General features: G+C 49.8%; 3 protein-coding genes across 11 annotated transcripts in view; 2 read left to right on the top strand and 1 right to left on the bottom strand.

The window, feature by feature from the left end:
* NBEAL2 (neurobeachin like 2) overlaps nt 1-2,537 on the top strand; it is a 30,418-nt gene extending 27,881 nt beyond the window's left edge. For all 5 annotated transcript variants that reach the window (XM_030845318.2, XM_030845315.2, XM_030845319.2 and 2 more), the window contains 9 exons: nt 147-236; nt 323-432; nt 601-773; nt 887-981; nt 1,239-1,355; nt 1,452-1,610; nt 1,687-1,835; nt 2,180-2,315; nt 2,400-2,537. In XM_030845318.2, the coding sequence (XP_030701178.1) occupies nt 147-236; nt 323-432; nt 601-773; nt 887-981; nt 1,239-1,355; nt 1,452-1,610; nt 1,687-1,835; nt 2,180-2,315; nt 2,400-2,501 (1,131 nt within the window). In that variant the 3' untranslated portion in view covers nt 2,502-2,537. The remainder of the gene's footprint in view (nt 1-146; nt 237-322; nt 433-600; nt 774-886; nt 982-1,238; nt 1,356-1,451; nt 1,611-1,686; nt 1,836-2,179; nt 2,316-2,399) is intronic.
* A 931-nt stretch (nt 2,538-3,468) lies between these two features.
* LOC115846542 (death domain-containing membrane protein NRADD-like) lies at nt 3,469-6,613 on the top strand. Of its 4 annotated transcripts, XM_070046658.1 has the most exons (5): nt 3,469-3,598; nt 3,869-3,944; nt 5,395-5,584; nt 5,704-5,846; nt 5,949-6,613. In XM_070046658.1, exons 3-5 carry the CDS (start codon nt 5,397-5,399, stop codon nt 6,308-6,310), a joined length of 693 nt encoding a protein of 230 aa, XP_069902759.1. In that variant the 5' UTR covers nt 3,469-3,598; nt 3,869-3,944; nt 5,395-5,396; the 3' UTR covers nt 6,311-6,613. The 4 variants fall into 4 exon arrangements, with proteins under 4 accessions (XP_069902759.1, XP_069902758.1, XP_030701184.1 ...); XM_070046657.1 differs by having other exon boundaries at nt 3,869-5,584; XM_030845324.2 differs by lacking the exon at nt 3,469-3,598 and having other exon boundaries at nt 3,801-3,944.
* Nucleotides 6,614-9,485: 2,872 nt separating this feature from the next.
* SETD2 (SET domain containing 2, histone lysine methyltransferase) overlaps nt 9,486-20,416 on the bottom strand; it is an 84,932-nt gene continuing 74,001 nt past the window's right edge. For both annotated transcript variants that reach the window (XM_030845350.2, XM_030845353.2), the window contains 4 exons: nt 18,609-18,720; nt 12,621-12,701; nt 10,663-10,764; nt 9,486-10,313 (listed from right to left, as the gene is read on the bottom strand). In XM_030845350.2, the coding sequence (XP_030701210.2) occupies nt 10,152-10,313; nt 10,663-10,764; nt 12,621-12,701; nt 18,609-18,720 (457 nt within the window). In that variant the 3' untranslated portion in view covers nt 9,486-10,151. The remainder of the gene's footprint in view (nt 10,314-10,662; nt 10,765-12,620; nt 12,702-18,608; nt 18,721-20,416) is intronic.

Raw genomic sequence — 20,416 nt, 5'->3', positions numbered from 1 at the left:
TGAGAGACCTCTGTCTGTATGATGCCTAGCCTGTGACCTCTGGGGGTTGAGGGCCAGGGACTGAGTCGTGTTCCAGGGAGCCGGTAGTGTAGTGAGAGCCCTAGCTGGCTGCTCAGGCACAGCTAGCCTTGCTCCGCTCCCTGCAGGTCATCAGTGATGGCGTGCCCCTAGTGCTGGCCCTGGTTCCCCACCGGCAGCCCCATTCCTTCATTACCCAGGGCTCCGCAGACCTTTTGGTAAGTGCACTGGGCCGGGCCCCATCTCAGCTCCAACCCCTTTCTGGCTCTGCCCCAAACCCACCTCTGTCCCCTCTTGCCCGCAGGTGACTGTGAGTGCCAATGGGCTACTGGGCACCCACAGCTGGTTGCCCTATGACCGTAATATAAGCAATTACTTCAGCTTCAGCAAAGACCCCACCGTGGGCAACCCCAAGTAAGACAGAGGGCTGTGGGCAGGGGTGGGCTCTAAATACCCTGCACCCCACGTCATCTCCCCACCCAAACAGAATGCAGGCCAGCTGCAGGCTCTGGCCAAGATTTCTGAGGGCCTGGGTTCTCCTTTGTGGCCTGACCTCACCTGTGGTCCTCCTCACTGGGTCAGGATGCAGCGACTGCTGAGTGGCCCTTGGGTGCCAGGTGGTGGTGTGAGTGGGCAGGCCCTGGCAGCAGCCCCAGACGGAAAGCTGGTGTTCAGTGGCGGCCATTGGGATGGCAGCCTGCGGGTGACGTCACTACCCCGGGGCAAGCTGTTGAAGCAGCTCAGCTGCCACCTCGGTATGTGCAGTCTTGGACTTGGGGTGTGCAGGTGGGAGTAGGGTTCCAAGGCTGGCCAGGGAGGGGGTAACCACTTTGTTCTGCTGGTACCCTCCCCTCCCCTCTCCATTCAGATGTAGTAACCTGCCTTTCACTGGACACCTGTGGCATCTACCTCATCTCAGGCTCCCGGGACACCACATGCATGGTGTGGCGGCTCCTGCAGCAGGTATGCTGGGTGGCAGCCCTCCGGGGCCCCCATAGTCCAGATCTGCAGTCCGTCTGCCCCTCAGTGGGCCTCTCCAGTCCTACCCTGTTCTCTTCTCCTTCCCTCTGCTACCATGAGCAAGTCTGGGGCTCCACAGCCCTCCAGCTCTCCAGCTTTGGACAAGACCTTCAGTTTTCTGAGCTTTAGCCTTCTCACTCACTCAGGGGCCAAGGTAGTGGGAGGCCCCAGTCCTGAGCCAGCTCTGGTGTTCCCCACAGGGTGGTCTCTCGGTGGGGCTGGCATCAAAGCCTGTGCAGGTCCTATACGGGCATGAGGCTGCAGTGAGCTGTGTGGCCATCAGCACTGAACTTGACATGGCGGTGTCTGGATCCGAGGTGTGTGTATGCCTGTGTCCAGGGGAGGCTGTTTGCTGGGCACTGCCCCTGGAGCTCACACACCCCTGCCTAGCACCCTAAGCTGCCTTCCTGCAGGATGGAACTGTGATCATCCACACTGTACGCCGTGGCCAGTTTGTGGCCGCACTAAGGCACCCAGAAGCCACGTTGCCTGGACCTGTGTCCCACCTGGCGCTGGGGTCTGAGGGCCAGATCCTGGTGCAGAGCTCAGCGCGGGAGCGGCCGGGGGCCCAGGTACGGGAAAGGGGCGCCCAGCCAAGATAGGGGTGGTTGGGATTCTGTCCTTGCTGACACCTCCTGCTTCCTCCAGGTCACCTACTCCTTGCACCTGTACTCGGTGAACGGGAGGTTGCGGGCTTCACTGCCCTTGGTAGAGCAGCCCACAGCCCTCGCGGTGACGGAGGACTTTGTTCTGCTGGGCACAGCCCAGTGTGCCCTGCACATCCTCCATTTGAACAAGTGAGCCCCACTGTTTATGGGTTTGTGATACTTCAGGGTGGTGGTCATTGGCAGAGGACACTAGGAGGTGCCCCCGTGGACCCACATCCCCTTTACATGTCTGTGGACACATTCTTCAAGGCCTGTCACCTGTCCTCCCATCCCCCAGTGGGGAGCTCTTGCCCTGGGCCTCCCTTAGCCACACACTTGTGGGAGGTCCCTTTCTGTGTCAGGATTTTAATCGAGTCATCCTTCAAATGAGGACTGGGAGGTAGATGGGAGAATGGAGAGACATCTATCTGCTGGATCAAAGCTTCCTTGTAGTTGCGAGTTCGTATATATATATCCCCCCTCCCTCCCTCCAGACTGCTGCCGGCCGCGCCTCCCCTGCCCATGAAGGTGCCCATCCGCAGTGTGGCTGTGACCAAGGAGCGCAGCCACGTGCTCGTGGGCTTGGAAGACGGCAAGCTTATCGTGGTGGGCGCAGGGCAGCCCTCTGAGGTGAGGATGAGGGCCGGGAGGGCCTCGAACGGGATGGGGAAGCGACGGTCCTGGCTGACCCCAGCCTGCTCCTGCTCCTACCAGGTGCGCAGCAGCCAGTTAGCGCGGAAGCTGTGGCGATCCTCCCGGCGCATCTCCCAGGTGTCCTCTGGGGAGACAGAGTACAACCCTGGAGAGGCGCGCTGACAGCCTGCCCTGCCCTGCCCCACCGCGCAGCTCCGCCCCCAGCGGGCTTCGCCCTGGGAGGGCCCCGCCCAGGAGTCCAAGGAGAGGGTGACATCCAGCCCACACTCTGGCAGGGGGTGGGCGGGGCCCCACCTCTGCCCAGCTCAGGGATTGGTGGGCGATATCACTCCTGGAAGTCCCGCCCCTCGCCGGCAGAGGGGCCTCCCGGAGTCCCAGCGCTGGCCTCAGCAGCCGCACAGCACTTTTTGCACAGCCTGGGGTGGGGAGCCCAGGTTCCCAAGCCCCCGTCCCGGCAGAGTACAGGGGCCGGGCCGTGGCCTTAATCCTAAGGGCGGCCCCCCGCTCTCGCATCTCCGCAATAAACCTGGACTAGTTTTGTAGCTGTTCCGCCTCCAAGCATATGTGCACGCGCGGCGTCTCAACCCGCCCTGGCCACAGCCCCGGGCTAGCGTCCCCCTGGTCCATGAGCACCTGCGGCGACCCGTCCCCTCCCCAACCACACCGCCCTAGTCCCTAGGGGCCCCGGCTGCAGTTTCTCCGGCAGCTGCACGCTCAGTCCCCCTCCGGGCTCACCTCCACGCATGTGTGCGTTCCGGGGCCGGGCGGGGCAAGACCGTGGGCGGCCCCGCCCACTCGGTGTCCAGTCCTCCTCCTGTCTGTGCCGCCGCTTTAGTCTCGGGCGGGTAAGAACCTGGTATCCCCAGGGACTCCACTCTGTCTTCCCGGCCGGCCCAAGGCCCGGAGGCCCCGTCCCGCCCGGCTGAGCAGATCCTGGGACCCGCGGAGGGTCGGCCCCCACAGGTCAGGAGCGGGTTGGGGACACAGCTTTGGGTCTTTCTGGACGGAGGGAGCCAAGGCTGCCTCTCTGCCCCCCATTTCCAGACCCGAAATCCTGTGCGGTTGGATTGCCTGTGGGAAGTCGGGGTAGTGTGTGCGTGTGTGCATATTCTGTGGGCCTCGAGATGGGTGTGTGTGGGAGTTGGTAGAGGCTCCAGTCCCACAGCTCGGGGTGGGTCGGGCACAAGGCTTGGCTGTCTCTGCGACCGTTAGTCACAAGCTCACCCGCCAACCCGGATCCAGAAAGGGCCCCTTATGTGGTAAGTGACACAAATGTACATACACATCTTTCAGGTGGCAAGGGTCACCACAGCCTCAGTGCCAGGCCCACTTGCCGACTGTGTGCTTTACCATACACATGGGCCTCTGGCCTTGTGGAGGGAAGTGAGTTTGGAGTGCGTGGGTTGGACCAGGTCGGATGTGGATGTGGGGGGAAGTGAGTTTGGAGAGCCTGGGTTGGACCAGGTCGGATGTGGATGTGGGGGAATTGGAGGACCTTCCCCCAGGTCTCATCTCTATCCCTTTTCCAGGCAAAGTCCCCTCCTCTGCCCAGACCAGGGTCTCTTCCCCAAGCCTCAGGAGGTGGGTCTCAGCAGGATCAGCCTTGTAAGTACAGATGGGTCCTGGATTGAGTGTTCTTCAGGTTTCTGGCCTCCAGGCCCTCTCCAAATTCCCAGATGAGAAAGGACCAGGGGGAGCCTCTGGGCCCACATGCCATCTGCCCTTGCTGAACCCACCAAGGAACCCTCCTGTCCAGCCCCTGAGCAGGAGGTGAGGGCTGGACACTGACCCTAGAGGCAGGAGTGGGAGCTTAGTCACTCCAGGAACTATGCTGTTGCTGACAACTCTGGAAAGCCTCCTACTAGCTAGTAAGTCTCCACCTGGCTCTGGCTTAGATGGGGATGGGAGTCTCCCTATGCTATCCCTGGACTCAGACCAGGGGTTTGCCATGGTCTTTGAGACAGGGTGGTTTCCAGTGTGCCCTTTTCCATCCAGAGCTGCAATATGGTCTCCTCCAGCTTTGGCCAGCTGGGGCCAGCAATATCACTTCCACCCCATTTGACACTGGAGGAAACTGGTCCAGATTGGTGACTGGGGAGATTGGGGGGTAGGTACCCAGTCCTGGAATGAATCAGGATGAAGTGAGCCAGGAAAGCAGAACAGACTACCCCAAGGGACTCCTGACTTCAGGCTTGAGGAATTTCCCCCATGTCCCTATACACAGCCCCTTCTGGACTCAGAGAAGTCTCCCAGCTCCTTTTTCTGAGTGCTGCCCATGACATTCCAACCCCTTCTCTAAGATACAGCCACTGGGAGCACTGCTAGCTGGCAGAACCATGCTTCACAACTCCAGCCACAGGGAAGGCACGGTGCATGTGGGTTAAGTACTTCTTGATCCAGATTTTGGGCACTGAGAGGGTAGGATGAGAGGTATCCATGGGCCCCTGGCCTTGCAGGCCATACACAAGTCCAGTCACAGGCTTTGGAGTCCCTGTTTCTTGTGCCCTGCCTGCACTGGATTGTGGGGACAACTGGCCTGCAGGCAGAAGTTAGCAGCAGCATTTACTTGCCTTTCGGATCAGTTTTATTTTGCAAAAATCTACAAGGTCTCCTCTGCACAGAGGCTCCCACAGGGACCAAAATGAATCAGTGTGCTCTCACAGTCCAGAGTTGGTGGGGGAGACAGGACACAGTTTAGTGCCATAGCAGGCAGAGGAGATGCACCAGGAGCCAGAAAAGGGAGCCTGGGAGAGATCAGGAAAGACTTCCCAGAGTAGATTTCCTGCCAATTTGTCAGATGGCAAAGGTAGACTAGCAAGAGCAGACGTCTGGAAGCCCGGAGAAGGTACATCTGGGAAGGGCTAGGTGTCCAAGCGTGGCGAGCCAAGGGGAGGCTGTGGGAGATGAGGGTGGGGAACGAACCAGTCAGCTTTTGACGCCACGGTATGAACTTCTGACTCTACACAGTAGGGACTATGATTTCTAGTCTTTCTAGCAGCAAAGTCTACATCTGCTGCCTCCTTGCCCCTGACCTTGTCTGTCCTTTCCTCCACAGATATGTCCCAGAGGGAGCAGGACAGGGACAGGGAAGGGGTGTGGGCAGGGGCAGGGGGAGCCCTGGCCCCCAGTACCTCCTGCTCATTCCCCCCTGAGCCTCCAGGGGCCTCAGGCAGCAATATCCCTGTCTACTGTGCCCTCCTGGCCTCTGTGGCCCTCAGTCTGCTTGCCTACGTGGCCTTCAAGTGGTAGGTAGTCTGGGCATCGCCCTCTGGTAACCTCCCTCCCCATCTGGGCTCCCAACCAGCTCCCTGTCTGTCTCAGTGAAGGCTGGAGCAGGCTGGCAGGTTCCCCCTGCTCCCCACAGCTGGTGCTCACGTAAACAAAGACAGCAGCTGGCCAAAGCTCGGACTGCAGAGCTGGGGGCCTTCAACAGGGACCAGATGCTTGGGGAGAGCAGTGTCTTCTGGGACTCTCCTAGCAGCCTGGAGCCCTGTGTCCCCAGCCAGGGTGAGCCCCTTTCCCCAAACTGTAGTCCTTCACACCTACCTAGCTCTGTCCCACCACAAAGCCTGCCTAACCCTCATGTGTCCCTCATGTCTCCCATCCCAGGGCTACATCCTGAACTTGGCTGCCGGCTTTACCTCCATCTCCCTTGGCAGCAGCAGGAGGAAGTGGAACAGCTCCTGGAGCTCCCTCGGCAGCAGCAGGAGGAAGTGGAACAGCTCCTGGAGGTGTCGGGTGAACCTGACAAAGGCTGGCGGGGCCTGGCGGGACACCTGGGCTACCAGGCTGAGGCAGTGGAGACCATGGCTCAGAGCCAGGTGCCAGCCTACACCCTGCTGAGGTACTGGGCTGTCCAAGAAGGCAGTGGTGCCACCCTCAGGGTGCTAGCAGATGCGCTGGCTGTCCTGGGCTGTGAAGATGTGGTCTGGGCCCTGGGCCCACTGGCTGAGGACTGCTCCGTGGTGTGACGCTCCACAGCCTGGCCTCTCAGGGAACCTGCTCTGGTGCTCCCACCACCCCCAGCTCATACACCTTCCCTTTCACGGGCTTCCTGGCATTGGTGACCTCGGCCTGCTGTTCTGGGGGGACACGGAAGATCCAGGCACCACTCACCTCCCCTCGCCCTACATTCCTCCAGGACAGGGACCAGGATACTGGGGGGAGGGGTTGATAGTGAGGAGCAGTCCTGCTCTCCTGATCCCCACTCCACCCCCTCTTACTTAGCCTCAACTGTTTTTTCTACTTTTGTATCCCATATTAAAGGCAACTTTGGACTACTGGCCTGGCTCTGTCTGGTTCCGTGGGCCTGTGAGACAGTTGGATAGCTATGTGGCAGAGGCCCAGAAAAAGGATGGGATCCCTAGAAGGTGGGAAAAGCCCCTGAGTTGGCAGGCAGTGTGTTCTGCAGATGTGCGAGCTCTGCGGGCAGAGTGTATGTAGTTCACATCCTGCATCTGCCATTCACTGGCTGAACTGTGTTAGGAAGCATTTTACCTTTTTGAACTTCAGCTTCCTTAGCTGGAGAACAATAAATAGACTGGCACATTCAGAAGCCTCCCACCAAGACTCTCAGGCCTTGGGTTTGAGACCATTTTCCTGACTTGTGCTGTGACTAGCCTCAAGGGCTGGAAGCCTGCCCCACCCCTAGGCAGAAAGCAAGAGGCAGTTCCGAGGCAAAGTGAACTGCCTCTGAACTGGTCCTGGGAAGCTAGTTACCAAGGGCCTCAGGTCATCTCCAGGTGAGGAAAAGGAAGAAAGTGTCCTTTCAAGACCCATACTCCAGACTCGAAGGGGGAGGTCCAAACATGCTTCCACACAAGCCAAGCACAGGCAGGTCATCCCACCTACCTGAGGGGCTGCTGAGGACAGGGCAGCTGCAGCCAGACCACCTGCACCCCTCACATATGCCCACCCTGAATGGAGGAGCAGGCAGGTCAGTTACTGTGCCTTTGGAGGGGGTTGCTAAAGCAGACAGGCCCTGCCTAGGAAGAAACAATGGCTGCCATCCTGGTGTCCATCAGGATCAGGGCACTTAAGAAGCACAGTCACCTAAACTCAGGAGACTTGGGTCCAGTCATGATCCAGAGGCCCGGGCTAGAGCCTGTCCCCTAGCTGAGATGTGACCTGCATTAGCTGTTCTGTGAGTACCAAACTCATCAGACTGCTGCTATTCCTATGCCTCAGAGTTTACCAGGGCTGCTTAACCCTGTAAATCTTATACTTAAAATCAGGGCAGGTTTGGAGCCACCATCATCCGGAGATGAAAGGAGGAAAAGCTTGGTGTTTGGTCAGCCGTAAACAGGCCAAAGCACTGGAGACATCACACCTACTTTGGCAGGGAGGTGGCCAGAGGGCTATCAAGGGTTAGATCGGCAATGAGGGTGAAATCCTGCATTGAGAGGAATGAACAGGTCCTGGATTAGCCGGTAACTCTCTTCACCACTGAGGGGATTTGAGCCTAAAGGTTTCAAGGGGTGTGTGTTTCAAGATCTTCCCCTCCCAAACTCCAGAGGAGGTAAAATGACTGAGAATTCCTCTGCAAAGAGGTCCTTTCTGAAACTTGACAGCCCTCTGGTCACCACCCTTTAATGCAAGGCTACCTAGATTTCCTTGGAAAATCTGAAACCTGGACCCTCAGGTAAAACTATGAGTTTGACTTGGTTGCCAGCAGCAGTGCATGTGGCTGCACCTCTGCATGGGAGACCTACCCAAAAGAGAAACACTTTCTTTTAATGTGCTCAAGCACATTAGTTGAAACATTTTCTTTACTGTTAAGGGTGGGGGGGGGGCGGGGGACTTCCCTGGTGGCGCAGTGGTTAAGAATCCACCTGCCAATGCAGGGGACACAGGTTCGAGCCCTGGTCCGGGAAGATCCCACATGCCGCAGAGCAACTAAGCCCGTGCGCCACAACTCCTGAGCCTGTGCTCTAGAGCCTGCGAGCCACAACTCCTGAGCCTGCACGCCTAGAGCCCGTGCACAGCAACAAGAGAAGCCACCATAGTGAGAAGCCCACTCACTGTAACAAAGTAGTCCCTGCTCGCCACTAGAGAAAGCCCGTGCGCAGCAACAAAGACCCAACACAGCCAAAAATAAAAATATGTGCTATAAACATTTCAAATGTTTAAAAATAAATAAAATAAAATGTTAAGGGGGTTAAATTAGGGTCCCTCCATTTGATATAATAATGTGCTTGAGTTAAACAGTTTAAGGCTGCAGTACCATGGGAAAATACTTTGGCTACATTGTTAAATAGCATGTCTAATGATGTCTTTAAAATAGGTGTTTTTCTCCTCTTTTCACAATTTCTTTAATACAAGGATATGAGATGAGTTACTGAGCCTCTCTGAACCTTAGTCTCCTTATCCGAACAGTGCCAATTCCTGTGCCTCCAGGTTGTGAGGATCAAAGGAGCACAACTTGAGCTCTAAGTGCCCAGCAGGCAGTGACTGTTCCAACTGCTGCCCACCCCATCCAATATCTGGCGGGTCACAGCCTCTTCCCCAAGGGCATTGCTGCAATGAGCAAAATCACCCCGGTGAGGAAGAGATGGTACCAGTCTCTGCAAAGATGGGCTGGGCCCCAGGCTGGCCTGAAACCTTTGGCCCTTCTCACTGCCCAGACAACTGGTCCATCAAGGATGGGGTGTGTCTCCACTGAGCTGTGTCCTCCAGAAGATGTCTGCTCTCATTACTTGAGCACTGTACCCCTTTATCGGGGTACTCCCTCTAGGATCCAAGCCCAGTGTCAGAAGACATGGTGGGGAGTCAGGGAACCCAAACATCAAATGAGCATTCCTGTGGGCTCTGGGAACTCAAGTCTCTGGAGGGAAGAGGTTCATTCCCTTTCACCAGCCAAAAGGTACAAAGGGGAAGACAAGTGCCTTTCTCTTGACTGGCTTATTACCCAAAGTAAAGAAGCCCAGCGCCAGAGAGGTCGCAGGTCCACTTCCTTTGCTCAGGAATGCGTGTGTAAGATGCCTACCTCAGTCACAGTGGGACCTGTGGGGAAGACCTGGGATAAACTCCAATCTCAAGAACTAATTTTGGACTTCACACACCTATGGCCACCACCTCTTTTCTCTCACAGTGCCAACACTATATACAAACATGCTTGACTAGCTTTTAGGGAACACACCTGCCAAGTTCTTTAACTGATTTTATTTTTTACATAAAAAGTTCAGTAAAAATTGGATAAAGTAAAGTGATTTTAAGCAGTAAATCAATCTTATCAACATAGCACAAGGCTGGCCGAAACCGCAAGGCAGCCTGCTCTGGAATATTTACATGATAACAAATTAAACCTTGCAGGAGAACTTAAACCATCCTTACAAAGTCTTCTGTGATCCTAGCACGCAGAGGCTTAAAAGCAAAACAAAAACCAAAAACCAGGAAAAAACAAATTATTTTCAATATATTCACATATACATTAAAATATAATACAGATCGTCAGGGTAAGGGGTTGTGGGTGGGGATGCGCATGAGTCTGTGCGCTGACAGCACCGCCAAGGAGGAGACCCAGGCTTGAGAGTGGGCTCAGGCCTGGCCAGGGTCTCAGAAGGGAAGGTCTCAAGGGCCTAAACCCTTGCCTCAGATGGCCTCTACCAACAGCTCACAACCAGGGACCGCTTATTGTAGATGGAGCTCATTTTTGTGGCTTTCAGTTGAAATCTGCAGGTTTGAATTCCCCAGGGTGATGTGTCATCAGTAGCACAGCCCTGACAGTGGGGTGGGGAGAGAGGGCCTACGGGATTTCTTCTCCCCAGAGTCTCTCCTACCAGCTTGCCCGTCCTCCCACCCTGGCCCTGCAGCTCACTCTAATTCAGTGTCCTCTTTGGGTTTGTAAACAGCCCCAAACTTCTGCATGTACTTCTTAATGTACTCCTTGGTTTTGTGTTTCACATTCTCATTGCACTCCAGGTCCTCGGGGTTCTTACAGTACTTCAGCTCCTTATTCATAACGCCGTGAGTCAGCTGTCCAGGACACAGGAAGAGAGATCACAGCCACCAATCAGAGTGAAAATGATTTGAGGGGGGAAGGCCAGTCTGCTGCCTCGGGCCCCTTCTCACAAAGACTGGGAGGTGAACTGGAGGGGGAGGTTGGGGCAGGCTGGTGCTGGGATCACCAGAAAGGGGAAGCTCAGCTCTCAGAGAACCGCTACCATCAAGTAGGGTACCCTCTCTTCCCAAACCTTCCCCCTCTGTTCCTGGGTCTCCAGCCTGGGCATGTGTCAAGGAAAACTCACTTTTTATGATGAAAGGGGCCTTCTAGGAAGGTATAGTTTTCCCAGAACATTGTCAGACCACAAGCAGGGGGGAATACCTTGCGAGCTAGGTGTTTGAAATCTTCAGTTGTGGTAATTCTTCCCACTTTGCAGTCAGGTTTCCGGTAAGGGTTCAGGCACTGGACGATGAACTGGGACATCTACAGGTATGGGGAGAAGAGCACACTGCTCAATAGTCCAGAGAAGGCAAGAAAGTTGTACTGAGGAAATACTTAGAATAGGCAGTAAGCCGAGCCAGCCAATCCTTCCCTTTCCCTCACTCACACTAGCTGTTGTGGACAGAAGAATGCCAGTATGCCAGTGGGGTATAAGAGAAAAGAATCCTGGATCAGCCTCAGGAGGGAAAGGGCTCCCTTGGATGGACTTAGCAAGCCTCACTTGCAGATGGAGGGACAGAGCAGCAGGACTCCATGCTGAATCTCATGGCAGCCCCAGATTTCAGCTAACAAATCTCATGTTCTTGGCATAAAGAGACTGTAGCTAAATTCTCTGGCCCCTGGAGGCAGGGCAGAGAGGGCCTTTCTGTGCTACCAGGAGGCTCAGTGACTCCAGGAAATGCAGGCATTTTGTTACTGAAGGCTACTTAGATTCTGTAAGTGTTGCACTTCATTTGATTCATACTACATCAATGTGAAGCAGAGGGACACATGATATGGCAGCTGGTTGGAGAACATCTGGGGTAAGACCCTTTTCAATACACAAATTCCCATGTCCTCCTGAGCTATCTCTGTAGTGTCTGTCCTACCCAGTGGCTCTCAAAAGAGATCCAGGCACAGGATTTCTGGAAGTATTTGTGGCGCTAAGCCACAAAGTTGACCCCAGGGGAAAAAGGGAGCGAGGAGGTGAGTGATAGCCACTCACGAGGGAGCACCATGAACAGGGTCTACCCATCCCTGAAAGTCAGTGAGTCTTCAGACATTCAAAGAACAAGGCTATATCACAAGGTAGGCACTAAATAAACAGCTGCTAGTTGGCTGGGCTGAAATGCCAATAATCACAAAGGGACAGTGAGAAACTTAAATTTTAACTCTAGAGAAGGCTTTTACTCAAAATTCTTCTGTGGTCTCCTGTTTCCATACTCTCTCCCCTCAATCCACTTCCCCAAATAAAATAGGGGATTTCATTATTCCCAGCTTAAAATCCTGCAATACTCCCTGCAACTCACAGTACCAAGCAGCACAATACTGTGCAGCCTCATCTTCCAACACCCCTCACATACCGGGTGCTACAGCCCACAGATTCCCTGAAAAGGATGACGCCTTCTTCTGCCTCTGTACACTCTACTGCCTGAATTACAACCCTCCTGATCTATCAGGGCTAATTCCTACCCCTGACTCAAGAGCCTTTCCTGACACCCAGAACAGAGACCTCCAAGCCCTATCATGGCACATTCCTCACACAGCTGCCATTACTTTTTTTTTTTTTTTTAATGCCATTACTTATTTACAGGTCTACCTCCTCCAACAGACTATGAGCCCCCTCGGTGAACAAAGACTGGAGTTTAGAATCTGGATGCCCTGAGGCAGAAAAGGTTAGTGTCCTGAGAGCTGTACTGCACTTCCAGCAGCATAAAGACGAGCTGCTTTCTCCCAATCACTTGAGGATTAGGCAGCCACCAAATGAGGTATCACAGAAAAAGAAACGGACTTTGAGCCAGAGGCCCGAGTTCAAGTCTTCTGTCCAGAGCTTGCCTTCTCTAAACCTCAAGAGCTCCTTCACCAGCATAAGAGGAATTACAATTCCGGTCTTGCCTACCTCACGCGATGTTGTGGGGATAAAATGATATAATGGATATGAAAGTGCTTATTATCCCACTGTAAAGGACCATACCAATATGTCATCACATAACAACTACACAGTCCAATCACAGAAGCAAAGGAACACCCAAAGGCAGGGCCACCTAGTACTACAAACAGCTGTGCACACTTACGATGAGAAAGAAAGGGTCTCAGTTTAAGCCTTCAGAATGTAGTGTCCACATCCCACCAAACCTTACCTCTTTTCTGAATACTTCTTTGCTTTTCTTAGCCAGCTCACTGGAGGTGTCTGCTTCTGCTGTCTTAGGCTTTTTTGAGGTCTAGAAATGGAAAACACCACAGTGTGGGAATGAGAGGTCAGGTCAGTGATGCCCTGCTCTTCGAGAACCTCCCTTCTTTCCCGCAATTGGGATGCCTGACTCTTGGTATTAGAATCTTAAAGGGACATGGCCTGGAGTCAACTTAGCTGCTGTTACCACTCTCACTTCATGTTTAAATCTTGTCATCTGGCACTGGCCTCGCTCCTATAAACCAAGTTCTAATTCTCTACCCTAAGTGAAAGCTACATCCTTGATGTAGTTAAACATTTGTTTCAGGGTCACCTTCTCTGCAGAGAAATGTGCTGTGTGATTTGGACCACTCAGGTCCCTGTTCTGAGCTGCAGTATCCCACACTGTCAAGAGAGGCCCAGACTCAACGGGCTCCACCTCTCCTGTCTCTGACATCCTAGGACTCCTGGACAAAGGCAAAATGATTTAGCCACACAACCATGGTCCAAATACCATGCTCCTCATCCAAGTCCCCTAGACTGTAGGAGACAGTCTCAGCATGCAAGAGAGGCTCCTTAAAGGTTGGTATCCTCGGTTCAGGAATGGAAACACTAAAGAGGTATCAAGGTGTTGCGGGGGAGGAGATGAGGGTCATGCAAGTCAGTGAACAGATGAGTAGATCCTAAGACAGAAGATACTCTGTCCCAAGATGCTAAAGATGATGACAAACCTAGGAATGCTCCCTTCCAGCACTGCAAGGGGGAGGCTGCCAGTCCCCCTGCCCCGCGCCCCCTGCCTGATTAGGCACTGCTGAGAGGTGAGAGGTCAGCAGCCCTGGCATTCAGAGCACCTGGCATGCAAGGCCACCTCCCCATACCTTTGCTCACCACCAGTCATCAAGCCCCTTCCTAGTAAATGTACTTCTCCATGGAAAAGATTATGAGCATTCCCCTTTGAATGCAACTCACTTCAGATGGATGTAGAAGCAGTTGGCATTACAGGTACTTCATTTTTTTGCTAGCTGCTTAGAGCACAAAATTTTTTCAACCTACCCCCACTTCTGATTCCTCTCTTTCCAGAAACAGTATGAAGGTGCTGGTGATGAAGGGACTGTTCAACTCCCTCTACTCTGGACTGGCTCCAGAGAAAGGTGGCACTCCCCTGGCTTCTGGGCTTCTATACATCAGCTTTCCCTGACTTGTTATAAAAGCTTTGCATATTTTCTACTTTTCTACTTTCTTTCTGTGGCTGTGGCAGCAGGAAAGGGAGGGCAGGGTAGAAAGAACATACAGATTCTACCTCTGGTTTTAGGAAACAAAATGCAAATAACTGTTTTCAAATGTTTTGCTTTGAGATTTTGTGGTTATTTTTTCTAGCAGTAGAGAGTGTAGCTGTGCTTCACAATAAGACCTCATATAGCATGGGATCAAGAATTGCCTGAATAAGCCAAGGTAATTTCAACACACCCTCAGCTGCTGTCTTGTGGATCTCAGAAATGAGTAGCAGCAGCAATGAGTACAGAAAGCCCCTTAAGGTATAACAATGATCTCAAGGCTCTGGCTCCTATAGAGGAGGCCAGGCTCTCAGTGAGGGCACTGTGTAAACAGGAATGTTCTGCTTCCCTCTGAACGGGGTATGTGTTCAGAAAGCTAAATAATTCCAGTGCATTTCTAATTTAATCTCTGACTTGGTGAGGTTGTAGGGCTTTAAAAACACACAATCCCCTGAGCTCTCTCTAGGAGCTTTCCTGGTCCAGAAGAAGTTGAGGTATCAGAAACACTACACATGGTTCAACCTAAATTCTGCAACACACGAACCTGGTACACACCAATTAAAAGGTTAAGAAAGAAAGATCCTTGAAAATAATAAAAACTCAGTATATTCTGTTTTGAAGTTGCCGCCACCTTTGCTAACAAAAAGAGCAAAATAATTTCAGTTTGGTTCTAGATCAGGCACTATATACCACACCTTAGTTTGTCAAATGAGGCATGGGAGAGGGGGTGCAGGAAGTGAGAGGACAGGAACAAATCATCTCTACGACACTTTCAAGAAACTGGCAGGCCATTCCTTGCCTCTTCCATATCCACTTGTTTGCTCAGCCCCAAATGATGCCTCTCAGATGCCTTTGCGTGCATCTTCAACATCTCCATTCTTAGTTCCTCACTTTGCCTAAACTATTAAAATACTCTTCAATCTGATCTCCAATGCTACCAATCTCACCTTTTCAAATGGGCCTGTTTCACTCAAGGAACACATATTTGATTGCCTGTCTTGCTGCTTTAAAAGCATCCACTGGCCTTTAAGCATACAATAATCACATTGGTAAGACACCAAGATCTTAGACAATTTAAATCTGACCTACTTTTCCATATTTTTATCTTGCTCACTACCTACCCCATATGTATCTAAATTCTTACCATAACCAAATTATTTTTATTGTTCCCTATATAGGCTCTGTCTTGTACTGACTTTATACCTTTGCAAAAACGGCTTTATTTGCCCAGAATCCTCTTTTCTGCTCACCTTAGCTATAGGTAAAATCATGTTTTCTGTGACATATCACTAGTGCATTTTCTTAGACCATTAATCACTGTGCTCCCATAGCATTCTGTACATACTTCTACTACAGCAATTATCCCGTTGTGTTCTTGGTTTATAGATGTGGTTATTTCCTTAGATTGAACTTCATGAAGATTAGTACTCAGATTTATTTCTCTTTCTATCTGTAATACCTTACACAAGGCCTGTGAATTACGGAAAATTTACAATGTTACAGTCTTCATCTCCAAGGGCTTTAAAATCTAAATGAAGGCCCTAAAGATGGGAAAAAAAAAATTGGAGCAGAAGGAATAAACACATAACCCACAGGCATCCTTCTCCTGTCTGAGATGCTAGCTAGGTGAATACAGTAGTAAACTGGTTAGGAATGTTAGATCCAAATAAGTCCCTGGCTATCCACGTCACACTAGGTCCTAATGATAGAGACAACGGTCTAGAAAGAAATCCAAAGACTGACACCTCAAGCCTTTGACTTGTGCATCATGGCAAGGTTGGTTGGAATATCAAAACTCATTTGTTCCTTCATAAACTATCAAAGGGTTAATAACAAAATAGATGACTTCATTTATATTTTCTCATTAGAAATACAAGAAAAGGTAAAGCTGACAAGTCAGAGACAAAAGCCTAAGAAGCTAAGATAGAGAGTGAATGAACATCCAGATAGTTTTTTACTGGAAGCACATGACAGTTATGGGTTTTTTTCCCCTTAGGTACCTGTCTCTATAAAAACTCTCCCACAGAAACTTCATACACTGCCAGTAGAAATGTACAATGATATAGCAACTTTAGAAAACAGTTTGACAGTTTCTTAAAAAGTTAGACAGAGACAGTCTAACTTTGATCCAGCAATTCCACTCCTAGGTATCTACCCAAGAGAACTGAAAATGTATGTCCAAAGATTTGTTCACAATTGTTCATATACCATTATTCACAACAGCCAAAGAGTGGAAACAACCCAAATGTCCATCAACTGGTAAATGGATAAATAAAAATGTGGCACATCTAATACAATGGGATATTATTCAATGCTAAAAAGAAACGAGCTACCAAGCCATGAAAAGGCATGCAAGAACCTTAAATGTATATTGCTAGGTGAATGAAGCAAATCTGAAAAGGCTACAAGTCCAAATATGTGACATTCTATAAAAGGCAAAACTGGAGAAAGTAAAAAGATCAGAGATTGTCAGGGATAGGGATAGGGATGGGGATGGGGGGAGGCGGGGAGAGAGGATGAGATGAATAGGGGGAGCACAGAGATTTTCAATGCAGTGAAACTATTCTGTAGATGATAATGGTGGATACATGCCATTATACATTTGTCAAAACCCACAGAATGTACAATACCAAGAACACTAATGTGAACTACAGACTTTGAGTGATAATAATGTAGATCAACTGATTGCAATAAATGTATCATACTCCGGCAGGCTGTTGATAGTGGAGGACGCTATGCATGTGTGATGACAGGGGGTGTATGGAAACTCTGTACTTTCTGCTCAAATTTAAAGGGAACCTAAAACTGTCTGAAAATAAAATATATTAAGAAAAAGAGGTATATAAGGACCTTTTCAGACAAACAAAAATGAGACAGCTCATCACAATTAGACCTGAAATACTCAAAGTATTAAAGGAAATTCTTCAGACTGGGAATTCCCTGGTGGTCCAGTGGTTAAGAATCCGCCTTCCACTGAAGGAGACACAGGTTCGATCCCTGGTCAGGGAACTAAGATCCCACATGCCACGGGGCAACTAAGCCCGCAAACCGCAACTACTGAGCCCACGTGCCATAACTAGAGAGAAGCCCGTGCACTGCAACGAAGAGCTCGCACGCCTTAACGGGAAGATTCCTACGTGCCGCAACTAAGACCTGACGCAGCCAAATAAATTTTTAAAATAGTGGATAGAATTTATAAAAAAAAAAAAAAAGGAAATTGTTCAGACTAAAGGAATGCTAAATATAATGCTGAAGAAAGAAAAACATTTCCCCCAAAGTGAATAAAATATAAAAGGAGGTATGGATTTGTTTCCACTTTCCTTCTCATTCCCATTCCTTCGTTCCCTCTTCCACCTCTTTCCACTGACTTAACTAGTTATGTGTCTCTTATTTTCAAAATTAAATACTATTCAAATCTTAGAGCATAGATATATTGTCTTTGATTTCATTCAAGACACCACATCCTTGGAGACAGTGAGTCCTGTTCCAAGTGGAAAAGGATAAAAATTTTTAATTCAAGCATTGAGAGTCACACTGATTCACATGACCTCTAATCCCGATTACTCTCTTGTTAGAAGGAGAGACGAGGAATAAGCTCTCTTTCGCTTTACTCTAGAATAGTATTTCCAGAGTAAAATATCTCAGTTGCAAATCTTAAAAAAAGGGGGGGCCCAGTTATACTTTTTTGGTGAGGTTTTTTTTTTTTTTTTTTTTTTTTGCGGTACGCGGGCCTCTCACTGCTGTGGCCTCTCCTGTTGTGGAACACAGGCTCCGGACGTGCAGGCTCAGCGGCCATGGCTCACGGGCCCAGCCGCTCCGCTGCATATGGGATCTTCCCAGACCGTGGCACGAACCCGTGTCCCCTGCATTGGCAGGCGGACTCTCAACCACTGCGCCACCAGGGAAGCCCCTTTGGTGAGGTTTTAATGCAACCAGTTTAACTTCTTTCCAGACCCACCAATCCCAAAATGGCAAGACATTAAAGCAAACGAAGAAAGACTGCAGTTAAACAGAAAAAACACATTTAAAAGAAACATAACATTAAGAAGAATGCTGTAATCTACAGGGAAAGAGCTAAGATATATTAAAGGAAGTTATAATGGAATAAGAATACTATGATTCTATTTGTATGTTTAGAATGAAAAGAAAGAAAAACATCTGTGTGTGTTTTCCATAAAGGTCTGGAAGAACATACAACAAAGCAAGGTTTTGCAACTTTGGCACTACTGACATTTGGGCCAGTTCTTTGTTGTGGGGGATTATCCTGTGCACTCTAAGATGTTTAGTGGCTTCTCTGGCCTCTGTACACACTAGAAGCTAGTAGCATCTCCACAGCTGTAACAACCAAAAATGTCTCCAAATATTATCAAAAGTCTCCCGAGGAGCAAAACTGCTCTTGGTTGAGAACCTGTGCACTAAATAGTTAACAGTATTTATCTCTGGAGAGGGAAGTATGATGAAAGGAGAGCAACTAAATAGAAATTAAGAGCTTTTATTTTTTGTTCTATATACTGTACTTCTGTATTGTTTGGACGTCCTACCACCCCCAAGCATTTTTTTATATGCATAATTCTCCAGAACAATAAGAAAAATAGAATTCCAAGATAACATGGCTACTGACTCTACAAAATGAGAAGACGAAGAATCCCAAATGATCAGGAAACATATCTGTAAGCCACACTCACCTTCATGGGATTTTCATCATATGTTGGGGTTCCCAGGTCCATCTCAGCTTCATGCTCAAGGCTGGCATCATCTCCTGGGCTTTCCCAAGTAGGAGGATCCCACTGAGTCTGCCTAGAAGAAGGTAAGAACAGCCATGCTGTCATGGCCAGAAAACAGAGAACTCTGGCATAGGTATCTCTGCTCATATATACATAATATACAAGATGCAATGAAACAGAACAAGTCAGCTCCATAAGACAGAGAGATTCTTCCCAGCAGCAATGATTCTATCCCATAGACATACATTGTTTTTAGCCCACTGTACTTCTGTAGCCAACGCTGTGGCAACATTTGCTGGGTATCAAAGACAACAGTAAAACCAAACATCTTTGTCTCTCACCTGACTATTAAAGTCCTGAAAACAGGATTCAGCAAAGTCTAAGGAAAGTACATGGAGTAGGTGCCTGCCTATGCCACCCCTATGCAGGTGATCAATCATGATTGTACCTAGCATGTACCTGGAGCAAAGTAAAATAAATCACAACACCCTCCTCACAATCCTTGATCATGTGAGAAAACCGTTCCTTGCCTTAGGAGTCTTCTTGTTTGTAGTTTTGCTCCTCTGGCTTGATGACTTACAGCATGGAAAAGATGTACAGGTTAAAAACTTGTGCCCTCTGCTAAAAATATTTTCAGCTGGCTACAAAAAAAGAGTTCAACCACATTAACTCTTTGCATACTTTTTTTTTTTGGCCACGCCGCATAGCTCTTGGGGATCTTAGCTCCCGACCAGGGAATTCCCTCATTGCATGTTTATGGCTGTTTTGAAAGTTAGCAGGCAAAGATGGTTTTGTTTTTGTTTTGTTTTTAAAGCTAGACCTGTGAAGTAACATGTGGAAGTAAGGAAATTCTATTCAGGAGTCAGAAGTCAGCTGTCACAGGAAATGCTCTAAGGGGAATCACTTAAAACGTCAAAAGCCTCCAAGAAGCTAGCGACATATCTGACAGGTCTATCCTGCCATCACAGTCTTGTGCTTTCCTACCACAGCAATCTTTAGTTAGCAACATTAAAGGCATTTGATGTAAATTAGTTTTGCAGATGATTATGAAAGTAGGTTTATCTCTGACCGACAGAACTAATTATAAAATGGGCTCAAGATTTCTATTGTAATCAAAGAAGCACAAGCAGCTGTGGGTTTTATTATGGGAATTAAACAGGAGGTATTATGCTCTTAGGTGCTAGCTAAGGAAAACCTTGAAAAAAAGATGGAAAAATTACACACATAAGTAAGAAATATAATTTTTTTTTTTGAAAAGTGATAGTCCATTATAAAGCTTGCTTTGGTATTGAAAAAACAAAGTTCTGGTAAAATTTGCAGACACTGGTTTTTAAAGTCACAACTTCCAGTCAGCAGCATAACAAGGGCTTGTTTCTTTGGTTTTTTTTTGGCTGCATTGGGTCTTCATTGCTGCGCGCGGCCTTTCTCTAGTTGCGGCAAGCGGGCTTCTCATTGCGGTAGCTTCTCTTGTTGTGGAGCACAGGTTCTAGGCATGCGGGATTCAGTAGTTGCAGCATGTGGGCTCAGTAGTTGCGGCACACGGGCCCTAGAGCATGCAGGCCTCAGTAGTTGTAGCGTGTGGGCTCATTAGTTGTGGCGTGCGGGCTCTAGAGTGCAGGCTCAGTAGTTGTGGCACACAGGCTTAGCTGCTCCACGGCATGTGGGATCTTCCCGGACCAGGGATCAAACCCGTATCCCCTGCACTGGCAGGGGGATTCTTAACCACTGTGCCACCAGGGAAGTCCCAAGGGCTTGTTTTATAAAGGTAT

This window comes from Globicephala melas, chromosome 11, assembly GCF_963455315.2.
Source record: "Globicephala melas chromosome 11, mGloMel1.2, whole genome shotgun sequence".
Taxonomy (NCBI): Eukaryota; Metazoa; Chordata; class Mammalia; order Artiodactyla; family Delphinidae; genus Globicephala; species Globicephala melas.
This window is presented reverse-complemented; position numbering and strand designations above follow the sequence as displayed.

Coding starts and splice junctions, on each gene's coding strand:
- LOC115846542 (XM_060307422.1), top strand. CDS start 3,809: ATGTGGATGTGGGGGAATTGGAGGACCTTCCCCCAGGTCTCATCTCTA. Junction 3,945..5,394: donor GTCTCAGCAGGATCAGCCTT/GTAAGTACAGAT, acceptor TTTCCTCCACAG/ATATGTCCCAGAGGGAGCAG. Junction 5,585..5,703: donor GCCTACGTGGCCTTCAAGTG/GTAGGTAGTCTG, acceptor TGCTCCCCACAG/CTGGTGCTCACGTAAACAAA.